Raw genomic sequence first — 18,648 nt, 5'->3', positions numbered from 1 at the left:
GTGCCTGAATAAACAGCAGTACTCCTACAATTAAAAAAGAGAGCGAGCGAGCTGAAGTGCATTCCTTGCAATGAGGGAGCCCTGGGTTCAATCCTTGGCTCCCATAGTCGCCTGAGCACTGAACCTGGGGTAGCTCCTGAGTACTGCCCAGTGTGGCCCAAAAATGAGAAGGAAGAAAGGAGGGAAGCAAAGAAAGGAAGCGAGGAGAGAAGAAAATTTAAAAAAAAAAAATACGAGGATCTAAGGAACAAATTCTGCCTGGGGACCCGTGCTTTACATCTGGAGTCTTCTCGCCCTTTCTCATTTCGCTCCCAGGGAGAGCAGGTGACAAGAGGCACAGAGACGACACAGGTAACTGCGAGCTTCAGTGTTTGCCTAGGGGTCTGGGAGCAGGAGCGGGGCCGCGATGGAGTCCTCCTCGCCGGACTACAACCCCCAGGAGGCACCGGGCGCCACAGCCCCGCGACGTCACAGCGCCCGAAGGCGCAGGCGGCTCGGCTACCCCCGCCTGTCGACCGTTCGGGCTGTTCCGCTCGGACCCCGGCCCGGGCTCTGGCCCCGCGGTAAGTGGAGCATCGACACCCGCGCTGCCCGCGGAGGCTTCGTCACACGCACCCGCAGCCTCCGTCATGGGGCTGAGCTGGGGTTGTATTTGGACCGGGGGGGCAGGGAGGGGGGGAATCTCGCATCTACCATATGGGGGTACCCGGGCGTATCAAGCGCCCCTCGGAAGGGGAGCCAGATGGGAACCCCCACGCCGCAGCTGGGCGCCGCGGACCCCCGGCGCACAGTGCAGTGCCCTGGAGCACGTACGCAGGCCGGGCTTGGGCGCCGGGTGTGGAGACTGCAGGGGTCAGCCCCGCCCCCGAGTGAGGGGGCCGGAGGGAGGCCGGGTGAGGGTTTCCTGCCGGCTGGGTCTGAGATCGTTAGAGCGCGCCTCCAGTGGCACGACAGGATCTCCGGAAAGCGGGGCGGTCAGAGGTTGCTCTTGGGCGCCGGAGGGGAGATGGTCAAGGGGGTGGTCAGGGGTGGCCGTGCCCACGTGATGATGTGGGGGCTGCTGGATTCCAGTCTTGACAAGGGCCCCTTCTCCCCGGATAGATGGGAGCGGCTCCCCGGGGGCTGAGCTTGGCAGCATCGTTCGCCGGCGCTCATCCCTGAGGCCACGGAGGAGAGCCCTGTCCACCCACGCCCTCGACCTTCTTGGCCCGTTTTGGGGTGGCCTGGGCCTGCCTGGTGTGCAGTCGTTAGTGGTCGCCTGTCCCGACCGAGGAGATGATCCTGGCGTCCGTGCTGGGGAGCGGCCCCCGCGGGGGGCCTCCGCTCAGGCCCCTCCTGGTGCCCGCACTCGCGCTCCGCGCGCGCTCCACCTCGGTCACCGACGCTCATCACCTGGAGATGGCCCGGGAACGCTCCAAGACTGTCACCTCCTTTTACAACCAGTCAGCCATCGACGTGGCCGCGGAGAAGGTGCACACACAGAATCAGGGAGGCCAGGGGCTGGAGCGGGTGCCCAGGAGAAAGGGTGGGGCCGGAGGTGCTGGAGGGCCCCCCCGTTCAAAGCCAATCCCGCCCCCAGCCCTCAGTCCGCCTCACTCCAACCATGATGCTGTACTCCGGGCGCTCTCAGGATGGCAGCCACCTTCTGGTAAGACTTCTGGCCCCTTTCCTTTTCTCCTGGTGCCTGGAGCTCCGGCCCAGCCACTCAGCCCTCGACTCGCCTTTCCTTTTCTAGAAAAGTGCCCGTTACTTGCAGCAAGAGTTGCCCGTGAGAATCGCTCACCGCATCAAGGGCTTCCGCAGCCTCCCCTTCATCATCGGCTGCAACCCCACCATACTGCACGTGGTAAGGCGGCCTCCAGGGGGCGCCGGTCTCCCTGGTAGAAAGAGCCCGGGCATCCGTGTGGCTACTGCCCAGGAGGCAAAGGGGGAGAAGGAACCCGAGTGCAGGCTTGCCTGCCAAAAGGTTTCTGGGTCATAGGGCACTCAGACCACAGCCTTCACAAGCCAAGACTGCATGTTCTCTCAGATGCTTCCAAGGCAACGAAGGGCAGCTGGGGTGGATGGCAATCCCCATGGGTAAGCATGGGTGACTGCTCTCTACTCAGTGCCCAGAATTTCTACACTCTTCCTTGCAGCACGAGCTGTACATCCGTGCCTTCCAGAAGCTCACAGACTTTCCTCCGGTGAGGGCTGGGTAAGGGCGGGGTGGGGGTGGAGGGTGGCTGAGCTGTCAGGGCTGGACCACCTGTGCTCATGATTCTGTGCCCCAAAGATCAAGGATCAGGCGGATGAGGCCCAGTATTGCCAGCTGGTGCGACAGCTGCTGGATGACCACAAGGACGTGGTGACTCTCTTAGCTGAGGGTCTGCGCGAGAGCCGGAAGCACATAGAGGTCAGGGGCAGCACAGTGTGGGTCCACACCTTTGGGGGGGCCAGGGGAGAGCGAAGGGTTTCTGAGGCCCTACACTTTACAGGATGAGAAGCTCGTCCGCTTCTTCTTAGACAAGACGCTGACTTCGCGGCTTGGAATCCGCATGCTGGCCACACATCATCTGGCACTGCATGAGGACAAGGTGGGTGCTAGGGACTGAGAAGGCCCTTTGGGCGGGGGGACTTGGATCACGGGCCTGGGGAAGGCTTGCCACTACTTCAGCAGTTCTGGGGTGACACGCGTCTGTAGTGGAGGAGCCATCTAGTTCTGATCTCCTTTCTCCCACCAGCCTGACTTCGTAGGTATCATCTGCACTCGCCTTTCACCAAAGAAGATTATTGAGAAGTGGGTGGACTTTGCCAGGTGAGGCCAGAGCAGCTGAGGGGGGTGGATGCTTCTTGAAGGGAAGGCTGGCTCTGAGCCCTTGCCCAAAGCATGTTCTAGGCCACTGGGTTCCTCAGCTGTGGCACAATTTGGGGCAGATAATCCATTTTGGTCAGGGACCAAAACTGTAGGATGCTTATGAGAATCCCTGGCTCCTATGCACATGATCTCTTCCCTAGTTGTGAGAACCAAATGTCCTTAGGAATTGCACCTTTTGGGAGAGGGAGGAGCAGACCTGCCTCCAGCTGAGAAGCACTGATCTAGGTCTAAACACCTGCCCCTAACTGCAGGCGCCTGTGTGAGCACAAGTACGGCAATGCCCCCCGGGTCCGCATCAATGGACACGTGGCTGCCCGATTCCCCTTCATCCCTATGCCGCTGGACTATATCCTGCCTGAGCTGCTCAAAAATGCCATGAGGTAGGTTAGCTGGATATGCAGAAGGTGGACAGAGGAACTGGGGTGAGGTTGCGCTTCCACCACTTACTGGTCTTTCTCCTCTGCATAGAGCCACGATGGAGAGTCATCTAGACACTCCCTACAATGTCCCAGATGTGGTCATCACCATTGCAAACAACGATATTGATCTCGTTATCAGGTTTGCGCCGTGTGCGAGTGGGTTAGGGAAGAGTGGGGTTCCAGGCTCTGTTTCTGACTTACTGTATGGCCTGGAGCCAACACCTCTCCATGCAGAGACCTGGTCCCCACTGGACAGGTGTTCTCTGGAACCGGGAAGGTGACTCAGTGGTAGAGCACATGCCTTGCATGTGAGAAGTCCTGGGATTGTCACAAGATGGATATGAATGGATCTGGGGCCACCCACAGGCCCTGGGGCCCTGCCTTTATTGACAGTGGGGGACCTGGGACGGTGAAAGATTCAGGAGTCATCAGTCTAGGCTGAGGATAATTGTCAAATCCTATGGGAAGGTATAAGCAGTGAGTAGCACAGGCAAAGGTGAAGGTGGAGAAACACAACTTTATAAAGAACAAGGTGCAGGCCCAGAAAGAGATGAGGCCAATCATGGTTGAAATTCCTGGCACTGTCTATGGTCCCCAGCAGTGCAGAGAGCAGGAATAGCCCTGGAGCACTGCTGGCTGTGGCCCCCAAACCCAAGAAAGTCAAAAGAAAATCTGTTATCTCTTAAGTGTTCAATAAATCGTATTATTACCATTATTACTGGACACGCATTGGGCCACCCTCAGCAGTCCTCAGGGATGACTCCTTGGTGGCCTTGCGGGACCATATGGGGTGCCCGGGATCAAACCCCAGTTGGCCTTGTGCAAGGCAAGCATCCTACGCACTGTACTTGTCACTTCAGCCCATATTATTATTAACGTTTAGGTATTTAGGGGCTAGAGAGTTAATATGGCATGCCTTGTATGTGGCTGACCTGAGTTCAATATCTATCATCCCATATGGTCCCCAGATTGTCACCAGTAGTTCTTGAGCACTGAGCCAGGAGTAAACCCTGAGCAAGTTTGGTGTGGCCAAAAAAAAAAAAAAAAACCCAAAAAATTCAGGCATGTAGATGGACATGTCCCACCTATAGGTAGAAGGGACTGGCAGGTAGACTCTTTGGCTCGGGAGTTAATGAGTCATGTCCCCTTCCCCTGTTGTTAACTTCCTGCCAGGATTTCAGACCGGGGCGGGGGCATCGCTCACAAAGACCTGGATCGAGTCATGGACTACCACTTCACGACGGCCGAGGCCAGCACGCAGGACCCCCGGATCAGCCCGCTGTTTGGCCACCTGGACATGAACAGTGGTGGCCAGTCAGGACCCATGCACGGGTAAGAGCCCGCCTGCCAGTGCGGAGGGGTGGGATCCAGCGGACTCTGCCTCTCAGCTCTGTGTATGTCCCCGCCCCGCCCAGGTTTGGCTTTGGACTGCCCACATCCCGGGCCTACGCCGAGTACCTTGGTGGTTCCCTTCGGCTGCAGTCCCTGCAGGGCATCGGCACGGATGTCTACCTGCGGCTCCGTCACATTGATGGCCGGGAGGAGAGCTTCCGTATCTGATCCGCGGCCCTTGGCCTGCTTGCAGCCCAGCCTGGGCCGTACCCCTGGCCAGGACCTTCGGGGCCAGGCAGGGCGCCTCCTTGCTCCACGCACTGCTGCATCTTGGGTCTTAGACCCCCAACAGACGGACTCCTTGGAGCCAGGCAGCACTGTCCTCCGAAGAATCACCTGCTTCCTGCCCTGTGCCGCGCCGGGGAGGAAGGGGGGACTTCCGATGAGGTCTCCAGCACCAGCTCCATCATTGTTGTTTCAAGTTTGACCTGCTGTTTGTTATTAAAGTTCACATTATGAATGCCCTCTTGGTCCCCATGAATGGGGAGGGCAGTGAACTTTTTATTTGCCCCTCCATTCAGGGTCTCTGGGCCCTTGGGTTTAATTTTTTGTGCCCTCGCCTCTGTCCTGCCAGCCGGAGACAGCAAGTTGGCTCCAAGCCCTTTGCATATTTGCTCTGGCAGGAGGGGCGGGGGGGGGGGGTGACTGGCAGTGTGTGCAAAGGCCTTTTATTCATTTAGCAAATATTTCTGGGTGTAGACATTACTGAAGGCCTGGGCTGGCACAGCTTGGAAACTCAGTTCTCTTTTCTTCCCGGCAGTCTAGAGGTGAAGGTTAGGACAACCTCCTGAGCCACCTGACTCTTTAGCTGGAGTCAGGTTAAAAATACTGCCGGCCAGCTGTGCCTGCTGCTGCCAAGGAAAGACACATGCCAGGTGGTGGAAACATAAAGTAAAAACTTGCCAGATAGGGCTGGAGCAATAGTGTTTGCCTTGCACACAGCCGACCGGGGTTTGATCCCCAGCATCCCATATGGACCCCTGAGCACTGCCAGGAGTAATTCCTGAGTGCAAAGCCACGAGTAATCCCTGTGCATCGCTGGGTGTGACCCAAATAGGAAACAAAACAAAAAACTTGCCAGACAGTACAGCAGGTAGGGAGTTTGCCTTGCACACCAACCTGGGTTTGATCCCTGCATTACATAAGGTCCTGAAAGCACCACCAGGAATGATTCCTGAGTGCAGAGCCAGCCACATGCGGCTCCCGAAGCAGTAACAAAAACCCTTGCCAGGCTAAAAATAATGCTGATGGCAGGGTGGGGGCAGGGGTGAGGGTGTTGTAGGGTTGTAGGCAGCAGTGAAGGATAAGAAGGACCAGCCTAAGGGCTGGAGCGATATCACAGTGGATAGGGCATTTGCCTTGCACACGGCCAACCTGGGTTCGATTCCCAGCATCCTATATGATCCTCTGTGCACTGCCAGGAGTAATTACTGAGTGCACGAGCCAGGAGTAACCCCTGTGCATTGATGGGTGTGATCCAAAAAGCAAAAAAAAAACAAAACAAAACAAAAAAAGCAAGCACCGGCCAGCCTTCTGGAGGCAGCTGGGACCCACAGGTGTAAGCTAAGAAAGGATATTTCAAGTTGAATTCTCTCTAGGAGCACACAAGAGGAGAAGGATTTGTGTCCAAGAGATGTGCTGGGCGAGTTCCCATACAGAAAGAAGGGAGTAGGGAAAGTGGGAAAGAAAAGGGCGGAACTTAGGCAAAGGTCTAAAAGTTCAAAACCAGTAAATTCTGCATATGAACTGGAAGAAAGAATGACAGTTAAATTCTGAATGAGGAAGTGGGGGTGGAGAAGTATTTCCTAGGCTGAAAAGTTTTTAGCTATTTGAGCCAAAACTGCTCCAACAGTTTGTGGGGCATTTCCCCAGCGTCAAGAATAAGCCCAGGGGCTGGAGCGATAGCACAGCGGGTAGGGCGTTTGCCTTGCACGCGGCCGACCCGGGTTCAAATCCCAGCATCCCATATGGTCCCCTGAGCATGACCAGGGGTAATTCCTGAGTGCAAAGCCAGGAGTAACCCCTGTGCATTGCCAGGTGTGACCCAAAAAGCAAAAAAAAAAAAAAAAAAAGAATAAGCCCAGTGGGGCTGGAGCGATAGCACAGCAGGTAGAGCGTTTTGCCTTGCAGGCAGCCGACCCAGGTTCGATTCCCAACATCCCATATGGTCCCCTGAGCAGCGCCAGGGGTAGTTCTTGAGTGCAGAGCCAGGAGTAACCCCTATGCATTGCTGGGTGTGACCCAAAAAGAAAAAGAATAAGCCCCAGCACCTCATGTGCCCCAAACAAAATGAAAACAGAAAGTACACCCATAATAATCTGGGCACACACAAGCAACAGGATGACTCCAGGGGTTAGAGAGACAGTAGTGGGGTCAAGGCGCACACAGCAGCCCTTTTCATATCTAGCCATGTGGGTTCCACCAAATACTGCTCGGTGTGACCCAGATAGGGTCACAGGGTGGGGGGCCTCCCATTGAATCACCAAATTGGTTGACCAGAATGGTAGGGCAAAGACCCCAGGCTTCCAGATCACTCCTTGGGGGTGGTCCTTCCAGAGAAGACCCAGGGGATCTGGCTGAATCATCACGTATGTCTAGGCTTTAGGAGGTATAGTCAGGCTTGCACCATGAACGCCCAGGGCTGGTGGTGGTGGCAAGTGGTTGATACAGTGACTGATCAGGAATTTAGAAAGGGCAGCTTTAATTATGGAAGCTGTTGGAGGAAGGGAAACATGAGGCACTAGAATTCTGGGGAAACTGAGTAACTATCTTGAGAACAGTGGGTGGGGTGGAAGGCAGTTTTAAATTTGTGCCTGACTTATTCTGTTTCTGGTGCTGTTAGGTATTTGACATTATCCCTAGTTTCTTCCTATCTCCAAGGCCAAGTTACCAGCACTACTGGCTGCCACTGCCACCCCTGCCCCCCACACTCCCCAATATCTAAAACAGATATTTGCACAGGGGCCACTCCTGCTCAGTGCGACTAGGTGCAGTACTGGGGAAAGGCCCTGGTCTTCCATATGCAGAGCAAGTGCCTATTCCCTGCTCCAGCCCCTACTATTTATTGATCTGTAACCTCTGGGCCCCATCCTCAGGCCTGGAGCACCCCAGCGCTCTTAGAATGACTTCTCAGCCAAATAACACAAGCCAAAGATTCCGTGGTGGGACTGGAGACATAGTACAGCAGATAAGGCGCTTGCGGGCCAACCCAGGTTCAACCCCCAGGACCCCAGATGGTTGCTCCGCCTGCGCGGCACCAGAGGGATCCCTGACCGGGCCAGGAGTAAAACGGAAACCCTGAGTACTGCCATGTTGGTTAAAAAAAGAAGAAAGAAATCCAGCGGCCGAAGACTGTGGTGTACCTCCGTTGGCGCCGTGCCAACACTTGTTTTCTATGCGTGAGACAGACAGATGTACGAAAGAGCGGTCTGACGTGGCGTACACAGCTGGAGAGTTTAACTTCGACCCATGTTCTGAGAATGGACACGCTTGTACAACTTACCCAGAGGAGGGCCAAGCCCAGATTTCCTCAATCACTAAGCCAAGACGCTCTCCATTAGGTCCACCGCCTTTGGCTGGCTTCCTTGGAGGGGGCTTCGGGTTAGGGGGCTGGCCCTGCGGAAAGGCTGGCTTAGTGGGGACTTTACGGGCAATCTCTGGACACACCCGTCCTGCTTCCCCCAACAACAATGGATCCTTTCTCCATCGGGAACGCGGAGCGCGGTTTCTTCGTGTCTCCCATTTCCGGAAAACGAGTGGCAGGGATGAGGCGGGCAGGGCGGGAGGCGCGCGGGTGGTCGCCCCGCAGGCTACACCGGCCGCCGCGGGCGCGGAGGAGGGCGCTCCAGCCAATCAGCGGCCGCCACCTCACGGGCCCGCCCCCCCGAGCCGCGGGCCGCCTCTGCCACGCGTCTGCGACCCGGATGTAAAAAAAAAACGTTGCGCGGCGCCAAATTCGGCGTCACTTCCAGTACAGCAATGGCGGCACCGGGAGCAACGACGGCCGTTGCGGCGGCGGCGGCCTCGGGGGTCACGGGGGAGGGCGAGCCCGGGCCTGCGGTGAGTGCGGCGGTCGAGGGAGCCGCCCCGTCCCCGGGCCGCGTCTCCCCGCCGACCCCGTCCCGCGGCGAGCCGGAAGTCACCGTGGAGATTGGGGAAACATACCTCTGCCGACGACCGGATAGCACCTGGCGTGAGGGCGGGGCCCAGGGCTGGCGGCGGGGGCGGGGCGTGGGAATGGGCTCTCGCGGGGCCGCGCGCGGGGGCGGGGCTTGTCGGGAGAACGCGGAGTTGAGGTTCGTCGGGGTCTAGGCAACGTCCCACCTACATCAGGCGGACCCCGAGTCCGCAGCTTGAAGCGCCTAGCGTTTTCCGGGTCCGAGGGTTCATTTCGTTTTCTTGTTACCCCTGACGCCTCTCGTCTCTGCTCCTTCCCCGTCTCCCGCCCTGTAAGCCCCAGATGCCTTAGGAGGGACTTCATCACGGCAACAGTTGTTTTCTCGCCACTCTGCCGAAGGCCATGCGGTACCCTCTGAAAAGTACATCCCGCCCGTGCCTTCTCTTGGGGATACTCTTTTTTGTCTTTCTCCTTGCTCCTCTGGCTCGTTGCTACTCATCCATTTAACATGTCCCCATTTGACGCCATTCTTGACTCCCTCCAGGCAAAGTGAGTTGTTCCCTCCCGCAACATTTTCTTCATACCGCAGCCACAGGAATGTGGCATTATATTGCAATTATCTGTGTCTTCCTCTGTCAAAATGGAAATTTCTGGATGACTCGTGACTCACTGTTATGTCCTCTGAATCCAGCAATGCCAGACATGCAGTGGTCATCTTATTTATTGAATGGGTTGCTAGTTGTGGGGTGCTACAGGCATTAACTCAGTCTCTCTCTCTTTTTTTTTTTTTTTTTGCTTTTTGGGTCACACCCAGCGATGCTCAGGGGTTACTCCTGGCTTTGCACTCAGGAATTACTCCTGGCGGTGCTTGGGGGACCATATGGGATGCTGGGGATCGAACCGGGGTCAGCGGCATGCAAGGCAAACGCCCTACCCACTGTGCTATCGCTCCGGCCCCTTAACTCAGTCTCTGAAATGGGCATATTATGCTTGTTTTGCAAGTGAAAACACCTAGACTTCAAAGGCCAAATATCAGTTACATATAAACTAAAGTTGTCTGAATCTGTAGCCAGCCCTCATACTGAATAAATGAACAACCAAGTAAAGTGAAACTGTAGAATCTGGGGCTGGAGATTTAGTACAAGGGTTGAGGCACTTGCTTTGCATGCTGCTGACCAGGGTTTGATTCCTGGCACCATATTATGTACTGTGAGGACTGCCAGGAGTGATCCCTAAACACAGACCCAGGTATAAGCCCTGAGCAATGCCATATGTGGTGCCCAAACCAAAAGACAACAAAAACAGAAACCACAGAATCTGGGAGCTGAGCTTAAACTCAATTGAGAATGAGCTAGTTATCTCTTCAAATCTGTAAGCATGGGTTATTCTCCGTTTTCCCATCTGTAAAATAAGAATAGCTCAACCTAATCTAGTATGTAGGAAACGCAGATGTGACAGATGAGGTGCCCTTCCTTGTAGCTCTGGAATCTGAAAATCATTCCCCGTTGCGAAATTGCCTCTTGTTTCAGCTTCATTTTCCATCTTGATGGTTCTAGCCATTTTTTTCCCTTTCATTGTTTTTCTTTCTCAGATTCTGCCGAAGTGATCCAGTCCCGGGTGAATGATCAGGAGGGCCGAGAGGAATTCTATGTGCACTACGTGGGCTGTGAGTCACTTGGGGTACCTGGGCCTGGGTTGGGGGGAGTGGGATGGAAGGGCAGCACTCTTACGGCCCGTCCTCGCAGTTAACCGACGGCTGGATGAATGGGTAGACAAGAACCGGCTGGCGCTGACTAAGACAGTGAAGGATGCTGTACAGAAGAACTCAGAGAAGTACCTGAGCGAGCTGGCTGAGCAGCCTGAGCGCAAGATCACTCGCAACCAAAAGCGCAAGCATGATGAGATCAACCATGTGCAGAAGGTCCGGGGCCCTTCCTTTTCTCCTTCCCAGTGCCCCAGGAGGCTGAGCGGCCTCTAGCAACTCCCTTATGCCAAAACCACAGCAGCTTCCGTTTTTTTTAGCTTATATTGTATCTGGGACCTGCCCTTTTTCATGCATGTTCAGGTGAGAAAATCAAGGCTCAGAGAAATCCAGGACTTGGCCACAGTCTCGCATCAAGGAAAGCACAGTTAGGACTGGTACACAGGCCTCTTGCTTGGTAGCTTCTTTGTCTCTGATTGGCTGGAACACTCTAGACAAAAGTCCAAAGGTCTAGAAGAGAACAAGTGTGTCACATTGGAGACTTGCAGCCACCAAGCACTAAGGGACATACTTAAACTTACCAAATCCTCCCTAACAATTCACCACCACAGGGATTTTTTTTTTTTTAATTTTTTTTTTGTGCATGAGGGAGCAAGCTCAGAAAGGTTAAGTAACATGCCTGAGGTCACATGGCTTATAAAAGGGTGGGCTGAATTAGAATAATAATGCCAAACATTTATTGGCTTGTGAGCCAGAGTATTGGGTTAAGTATTTTAATACCTGCTCCCTCTGTGGTTTCTCTGAACCTGTGAGGTAAGCATTATTATCTCCACTCTGCTGGGAGGACCAGAAGGATTTAACAAGATTGTCCTTCTTCAGGGCACAAGCCTTTAACCATGACTTTGATACATCATAGAAATCAGACTGCTTGTTCCCAATTTCTAGATTCCTTTTACCAAGTCTGCCTGCCTAGGGGGGGTTACTTTCCTCCCACTGAGTCTCAGTTTCTCTGGGGGGCCACATCTAGTGATGTTCAAAAGGCCATGCAGTGCCAGGGATTGAGCCCTTATTTAAAGTATGCATCCGTTGAGCCATTTCCCTGGTCCAGTTTATTTAAAATTATATTATTTTGGGGGTTATCTCCAATGGTGATCAGGGCTTACTCCTAGCTCCAAGCTCAGGGATACTCTTGGCAGGCTCAGAGGACCTTATGGGGTGCCGGGAATTGAACCTGGGTCAGCCATGCGCAAGACAAACTCCCTCCCTATCTGCCCTAAAGTTATCATTTTATTTTTATTTTTTTCTTTTTGGGTCACACCCGGCAATGCACAGGGGTTACTCCTGGCTCATGCACTCAGGAATTACTCCTGGTGGTGCTCGGGGGACCCTATGGAATGCTGGGAATTGAACCCGGGTCGGCCGCGTGCAAGGCAATCGCCCTAGCCGCTGTGCTCTCGCTCCAGCCCTAAAGTTGTTATTTTAAAACTGGAAGCAATATCATAAAACAAAGTATCAGTGCACGTCACCGTACTGAAGGTAAGTGGTGTTTTTGAGAAGCTTTTATTTCCCTTGCAAATATACACTCATATGCACACAAACGTGTCAGCTGGCGTGCTGTGCCACTTGCACTTCCTCTGTGCATTGTGAGAACAAACAATTTGGAAAGCCCTCCAAGGGACTAATGCAGTGCTGTTCTGTTGACCTTCCCATGGACATGCTCCAGCCGCACTGTCCAGGACAGTAGCCACCACTGACCGGGGAACCTACTTCAAGTTAATGAATGTAAATAGCTCCATATGGCTACTGGGCAGCACAGGCCTAAGATTCTCATAGTTCCCCCACCAGTTCGCACTGGCAGATTCAGTCTCAAAGATGTACTTCTAAGCTGAACATTAGGGTGGATGACCATGGCTAATGGGAATGGGTTATCGGTGAATTCTCTAGAGCCTGATTAATGTTTAACTCTAAATAAATCACAGCATTTAAGAAAAGTAGTGTTTTTGTAATTATTTAATGCATTTTGCCAAGAGAATGGTGTTTTGTGTGTTGTGATGTGTTTTCAAGAGGCATCTGAGGAGGAAGAGCTTGCCTCCTCGTAAGGATTAGGCCTGGAGTTGCACAGATGGGAACCCACACCCAGATGTGCGGAATATCAATTCTGTGCCGGTATCTCTTTGTGCATCAGTTTCCTCCTTTGTGCTCTGTGCATATTGAGTGCACTAGTCTCAGGCTCGTTGTGAAGACAAAAAAAAAAAAAATACTGCTGGAATGCTTGCGACTTGGAATAAATAGCCGCGAACTAGACCACAGGCAAGTGCCCTTCCACTGCCTGCCTGTGTCTTCTGTGAACAAAACCATGTATGTTAGAGTGGCTAGAAGTTGGCCAGAGAGGCCAGGGCTCTGTGGAGGGGGCTTCTAGGTAAACCAGTGGCTCTGCTCTGCTCAGCTCCGGGCTGACACTGCCATCCCTACGTGTAGGCCTTGCTGCGTCCCTGCTCCATTGTCAGGCCGTGCTTGGCTCCTCCTCCAGTGCCATAGCCTTAGTCCCAGCTTCCAAAGGGACTGGGAAATAGGGAAGTTTTGCAAAAGGGGGCAGGGGAGGGTTTGGTTGACCGCATATTCTTGGTTGGGTAGGGGGAGGTTATTTTGTGCTTTGCAAGAATCCAGTCAGCACTCCCAGAGGATGATGGGCCGTGAAGGGCAGCAGAGAACACCATAAAGACCAAAACCACACATGAGAACTCATAAGCCCACCTCACCCCCCTTAGTCATTGGCTCATGCCCTGGAGAACTCGAGTGAGTTTCCTGGCAGCAGTAAAGAGAAGCACTCGAGAGAAGGAGCCACACGTGCAAAGGCATGGAGGTTGGAAAAGGGATGCTGTAGAATTGAAGGGGCATGTAGAAGCTGGCCTCTCGGGAGGCCTGGCTGCTTCTCTGGCAGCAGTGGTTAAGTGGGGTGGGGCAGATTTCCAGGAGAGTGACCAGAGATGTGAAGGAGTTAGAGTTGCTAGGACTTGGTGGTTAACTGAATGATAGAGATGGAGGACTCTTAAGAGTGGGCCCGTTACGGGGAGCAGAGAAATAGTACAGTGGGAAGGGTGCTTGCCTTGCATGGATTCAATCCCTGGCATCCCATATGGTCTCCCAAGCACCATCAGAGTCCTGAGCACAGAGGTAGGAATTGTCCGAGCATTGCCAGGGTTGGACAAAAAAACTTAAAAAAAAAAAATCTTTGGGAGACGGAGAACCCAGGAGAGGCTGTTTGCGGAGGGGAAAGTTTGGATTCCTTTGCAGACGCCTAGACTGATAGGAGTGGGGGAGAGCCTGGGAGCAGCAGAGGGTGGGCAGCTGCTCGGGCCGAGTGCTCAGGGAAGAGGGCAGAGCTGTGGGAAGCCAGCGGCAGCCCCTGCCTTGGGCCTCACTTCATCTGTCTCGCAACGCTTTGGCTCCCAGTTGCTGCTGGAGCTCTGTCAGGCCCAGAACCAGGCCCCCCTGATCCTAGTCCTGTTCATCTGGTGAAAGGGCCAAACCCATGCATCGGGGATTTATGGGGTGCATGGGGGGCGGGGGGTTGCAGAGAGCAGAGACCCTTGGACTCGCCAGCTTCAGAACCAGGTAAAAGCGAATAAATTCTTGCTGGGGCTCTGGTTGTCACGAGGACACGAGCGCTGGGAGAAGGGGGGGCGGGCTGGGGGTGCTGAGCCGGCCTGATGGCGTGTCCACTCACCCTACACTCTTCCTCGCGCAGACCTATGCGGAGATGGACCCCACCACGGCAGCCCTGGAGAAGGAGCACGAGGCGGTGAGCAGGAGGGGTGGGGTTCTGATGGTGCTCCCGCCGCGCCCCCTCTGCTCCCCGCGCCCCACTGAGCACCCGCTGCCTTCTGTTCCCGCCCGGCCCCCAGATCACCAAGGTGAAGTACGTCGACAAGATCCACATCGGGAACTACGAGATCGACGCCTGGTACTTCTCCCCGTTCCCTGAAGACTATGGGAAGCAGCCCAAGCTCTGGCTCTGCGAGTACTGCCTCAAGTATATGAAGTTCGAGAAGAGCTACCGCTTCCACCTGGTGAGGCGAGCGTGAGAGAGTTGTCACCTTCCATGCCCAGCTTTGCTTGGGCCAGTATCCTGCCACTCCCGGGGCTGTTTCCTTCTGAGAGAGGCCCTCCCAGCCCTTGCCTTCCACCTGTTTCTTTTTTATCCCCTTCCCCTCCCCGCTCACCCCTGCGGCTGCGGCCCCGGCCTCCCCCTTCTCCCCCACAGCCGCTGCAGCCCACCTGTGTGTCTTGAGGGCAGCCCTGTGCCAGGCTCCTCAGAGCAGGCCGGAAATTAGCACAGCTCTGGTGCCTGGGCTCAGGGGGCAGGGGGAGGGTGGGAGGACCTGAGACGTGGGACTCTGGGCTCCTGCAGAGGGGGGCTTCTATGGGGGGGAGTCGGGGGCCAGTGTACGTGGTCCGTTGTCAGGGCCTAAAGTCCTCCTGGCTGACCTGGTAGGATTCCCAGCCACTCCGGGCCTCAGTTTCTTCATCTGTGGACTCAGCTCTTGTCTTCAGGTCATTGGGAGGACAACTTGGGGGTGGGGGTAGGCAGGAGCAGCCGAGACGTGCCGTGAGCCCCAGGGGACAGGATGGGGTCCCCTGTCAGAGAAGCTCAGGGGCTCAGAGCTGTTCCTTCGCTGCTCCCAGGGCCAGTGTCAGTGGCGGCAGCCCCCCGGGAAGGAGATCTACCGGAAGAGCAACATCTCTGTGTACGAGGTGGACGGCAAAGATCACAAGGTGAGGACGGCGTGGGGTGACTGCTCTGGCACGGGCCTGGCCTGGGTTTGATTCCTGACTCTGTTCGAGGGCTTGGGCCCGACAAGTCTTCATTTATTTATTTATTTATTTATTTATTTACTTTTAGTTTGAAGCATTGTGAATGATAATACCGTTAATGATTAGGTAATAGCTGTTGAAAAACAAAACCACTAGATGGATTAGGTGGCCGAGGCGCTGGGGAGGTGCAGGGTCACGGCACCCGGAAGGCCCTCGCAGTTGCCCTCATGGCCGCTGTCCCTTGTTTCTGTGTGGGCAGCTCGGGAGCCCAGGGCCTCCGGAAGCCCTTTCTGTCCGCCCGTCCTGCCTCGGGGCTGTGTGACTCCTGCTCCCTGTTCTCAGAAGCTGTGGAGCTCTGCTTCCTGGTGGCTACAGCTGTCGTCACCAGGTCACTTCCTAGCTGACCTTGGACAAGTTCCTTAACAGGATTTGTTCCTCTTTCCTCCTCTCTGAGCCTGGAGTCATGAGGGTATTTCCCCAGAGGGTTGTTAGTGGGATCTAAGAGCGGGAGGTGGCCAGTGCTAAGCCCAGTGTGGGCATGACTAGTGCTCAGTAAACGTGGCTGGGTTACCCTTGGGCCTTGAGGGAATACCCCAAGCCACCACGCTGGGCCCCATCCAAGCCTGGTGATTGGCCTTTCTGAGTATTACCTGGGGTGGCGGTGGGGTGTGGCAGATGGGGTGATACAGCGCCCCCCCACCCCCGTGCCAGATCTAAGGCCTCAGGAGACACTTCTCCCTGAGATGGGGTGATACAGCGCCCCCCACCCCACCCCCATGCTAGATCTAAGGCCTTAGGAGACACTTCTCCCCGAAACTCTGCGTAAGTAAAATGACTAGCAAGTTTGGGCTCACACAATTGGTAGGTCAAGTGACAGGGGACATGGAAGGTTCATACACCAGCGGCCCCTCGATCTGTGTGGTGAAACCACTGTCAGGGTCACCTTGTCTGTCCTGACACTGGACGGAGCGAGAGTCTGGGGAAGCAGCGTGGACAGCTTAGGCTGGGACATCAGCCCGGGAGTGCCGGGTGCTGGGGACACAGTTCCACAGCACAGAGCCCGGGTTCTCCAGGCACTCGCCCACCGGGCTTTGGGCTTGCCCCTGTGCTCCGCTTTGCCTCACTTCCTCGTTGCGAAACCTGCATCAGTCTATGTGAAACTTGAGCTCCAGTGAGCACCAAGAGGGGAGCCACGATTCATTAGTCAGCTCTGCCAAGTGCGGAGTTCCCTCGAGTTTCAGTCTCCCGGTCTGTCCAGTTCTGGCTCCCGCTATTCCGGGGAGGAGCCCACTCGCCACTCGCCGCTCCGGGAGGGCTTGCTCCTGAGCCGGCTGTTCCCTCCGCCTCCCACCAGATTTACTGTCAGAACCTGTGTCTGCTGGCCAAACTTTTCCTGGACCACAAGACCCTGTACTTCGACGTGGAGCCCTTTGTCTTCTACATCCTGACAGAGGTGGACAGGCAGGGAGCCCACATCGTTGGCTACTTCTCCAAGGTGCCTCATCAGGAGGCCCGGGTTGAGGGGGGGGCCGTGGTGGGGTGGGGCCTCCCCCGGATCTGACCACACCCCCTCGCAGGAGAAGGAGTCTCCGGACGGGAACAACGTGGCCTGCATCCTGACCTTGCCCCCCTACCAGCGCCGGGGCTACGGCAAGTTCCTCATTGCTTTCAGTGAGTGTCTTGGCGCCCAGCCCCCTGGGGCGGCTGTGGTGGGTACCTGGGCAGAGCTGGGCGCTCAGACCCTTTCTCCCCCTGCCAGGCTATGAGCTGTCCAAGCTAGAGAGTACCGTGGGCTCCCCAGAGAAGCCACTGTCGGACCTGGGCAAGCTCAGCTACCGCAGCTACTGGTCTTGGGTCCTGCTGGAGATCTTGCGAGACTTCCGGGGCACACTATCCATCAAGGACCTGAGGTGAGCGTCCGGGTCCCCAGCCTCGTCCGGAGCATGCGGCCCACCCCGGGCCCCAGGAGGAAAGGCTTCCTGGAACCCTCAAAGAGGGAAGGACTTTGCCAAGTATAGCCCGGCTCCCGTCTGCTGGTCCTCTGTCGCTGTCCCTGTCAGCCCCACAGGGTACCCTCTCCAGCATCTACTCTCACTTCCTTTCTTCTTTATTTTTCTTGATTTAGTTATTTTATTTTTATGGTTCGGGGCCATACCCAGCAGTGCTCAGGGCTTCCTCCTGGGTCTGCACTCAGCGATCACTACTGGCGGGAGCTCAGGGGACCGTATGGGGTGCTGGGGATTGAACCTGGGTTGACCGCTTCAAGCAGTTACCCTCCCCGCGGTGCTATGGCTCTGGCCCCCTCATGCCCTTTCTCCAGCCAGATGACCAGCATCACCCAGAACGACATCATCAGCACCCTCCAGTCCCTCAACATGGTCAAGTACTGGAAAGGGCAGCACGTGATCTGTGTCACACCCAAGCTGGTAGAGGAACACCTCAAAAGCGCCCAGTATAAGAAACCACCCATAACAGGTGGGTGGGGGGCTGCCCGGGGTGTGTGTGTGTGGCGGGTGGGGGGGGTAGGTGGATGATAGTCGGAACCTGGACCTCCTTTTGGCGGTGCATGATCCCAAACCTGTCTGACCAGCTCCCACATGTAGCCCGGGGCAGGATCCTCATTCCTGGGCTTCCCTGCCCCCTCCCCACACTCAGTCTGCCCTTGTTCTCACCTGAAGGTGAAACCTGGCCGGGGCCCAACGCACAGCAGCTGTGGGAGCACACAGTGTGCCAGGCGCAGGGGGCCCAGCCCCGCCTCTCATGCCTCTTCTCCCCACAGTGGACTCTGTCTGCCTCAAGTGGGCACCCCCCAAGCACAAGCAAGCCAAACTCTCCAAGAAGTGAGCAGCCTGCGCCGCCGCTTCCCTGCCCGCCCTGGCTCCCGCCTGTAAATATGTACAGACCTGTTTCCGCACATTTTAATAAAGTCAGTTCTGTGGGGGACTCTTGACCTTGGAGCTGGGAAGGGCGTGGGTCACGGGCTGTCGGTCTTCGTTGCACATCACACAAACATCCATCTGTGCTCAAAACGTTTTACTGCCTCTTGCTCCTTTCACTCCCACCCAGAGCCAAGCCCAGCCCAGTTCCGGTGGGGGCTCAGTCCTCCGGAGTCCGAGAGTCCAGGTGGGGGGTGGGGGCACGGCTGCCAAGGGGCAAGATTAGGGCAAACTTCATATCCCTGAAAACCTGCTGCCCAGAGGCAGCCCAGGCCCAGACAAGGGAAGAGGATGAGGGTCTGGGCACCCTGTCAGGCAGGTCTCCTCCAGACGGGGTACCAGCGCCAGTTGTCATTGCCCAGGGTCCTCAGGGCTGTGGAGAGCAGGCCAAGGTGACCAGAGGCTCCGGC

General features: G+C 55.7%; 2 protein-coding genes across 3 annotated transcripts; both read left to right on the top strand.

Annotated features, from left to right (window-relative positions):
* The first annotated feature begins 439 nt into the window (after positions 1 to 439).
* Positions 440 to 5,132, top strand: BCKDK (branched chain keto acid dehydrogenase kinase). Of its 2 annotated transcripts, none has more exons than XM_004615897.2 (12): positions 440 to 563; positions 1,102 to 1,470; positions 1,580 to 1,648; positions 1,736 to 1,846; positions 2,139 to 2,186; positions 2,276 to 2,395; positions 2,478 to 2,576; positions 2,724 to 2,797; positions 3,109 to 3,237; positions 3,326 to 3,415; positions 4,450 to 4,608; positions 4,692 to 5,132. In XM_004615897.2, exons 2-12 carry the CDS (start codon positions 1,276 to 1,278, stop codon positions 4,834 to 4,836), a joined length of 1,239 nt encoding a protein of 412 aa, XP_004615954.1. In that variant the 5' UTR covers positions 440 to 563; positions 1,102 to 1,275; the 3' UTR covers positions 4,837 to 5,132. The 2 variants fall into 2 exon arrangements, with proteins under 2 accessions (XP_004615954.1, XP_054991177.1); XM_055135202.1 differs by lacking the exon at positions 440 to 563 and adding an exon at positions 883 to 981.
* Positions 5,133 to 8,633: 3,501 nt separating this feature from the next.
* Positions 8,634 to 18,245, top strand: KAT8 (lysine acetyltransferase 8). The gene is made up of 11 exons (XM_004615899.3): positions 8,634 to 8,860; positions 10,377 to 10,451; positions 10,531 to 10,706; positions 14,236 to 14,289; positions 14,393 to 14,557; positions 15,174 to 15,263; positions 16,657 to 16,797; positions 16,880 to 16,973; positions 17,062 to 17,212; positions 17,623 to 17,777; positions 18,082 to 18,245. Exons 1-11 carry the CDS (start codon positions 8,647 to 8,649, stop codon positions 18,144 to 18,146), a joined length of 1,380 nt encoding a protein of 459 aa, XP_004615956.1. The 5' UTR covers positions 8,634 to 8,646; the 3' UTR covers positions 18,147 to 18,245.
* The last annotated feature ends 403 nt before the right edge of the window (positions 18,246 to 18,648 follow it).

The sequence above is a fragment of the Sorex araneus genome, chromosome 4, assembly GCF_027595985.1.
Source record: "Sorex araneus isolate mSorAra2 chromosome 4, mSorAra2.pri, whole genome shotgun sequence".
NCBI lineage: Eukaryota > Metazoa > Chordata > Mammalia > Eulipotyphla > Soricidae > Sorex > Sorex araneus.
Note: the sequence above shows the minus strand (reverse complement) of the source record. Positions and strands in the feature narration are given on the sequence as shown.

Bases quoted from the DNA above. Each gene is read 5' to 3' on its own strand.
- KAT8 (XM_004615899.3), top strand. From the start codon at position 8,647: ATGGCGGCACCGGGAGCAACGACGGCCGTTGCGGCGGCGGCGGCCTCG. The intron at 14,290-14,392 runs GTGAGCAGGAGG...CCCGGCCCCCAG, and splicing joins TGGAGAAGGAGCACGAGGCG to ATCACCAAGGTGAAGTACGT. The intron at 17,778-18,081 runs GTGGGTGGGGGG...TTCTCCCCACAG, and splicing joins TAAGAAACCACCCATAACAG to TGGACTCTGTCTGCCTCAAG.
- BCKDK (XM_004615897.2), top strand. From the start codon at position 1,276: ATGATCCTGGCGTCCGTGCTGGGGAGCGGCCCCCGCGGGGGGCCTCCG. The intron at 1,471-1,579 runs GTGCACACACAG...TCCCGCCCCCAG, and splicing joins TCGACGTGGCCGCGGAGAAG to CCCTCAGTCCGCCTCACTCC. The intron at 3,238-3,325 runs GTAGGTTAGCTG...TCCTCTGCATAG, and splicing joins CTGCTCAAAAATGCCATGAG to AGCCACGATGGAGAGTCATC.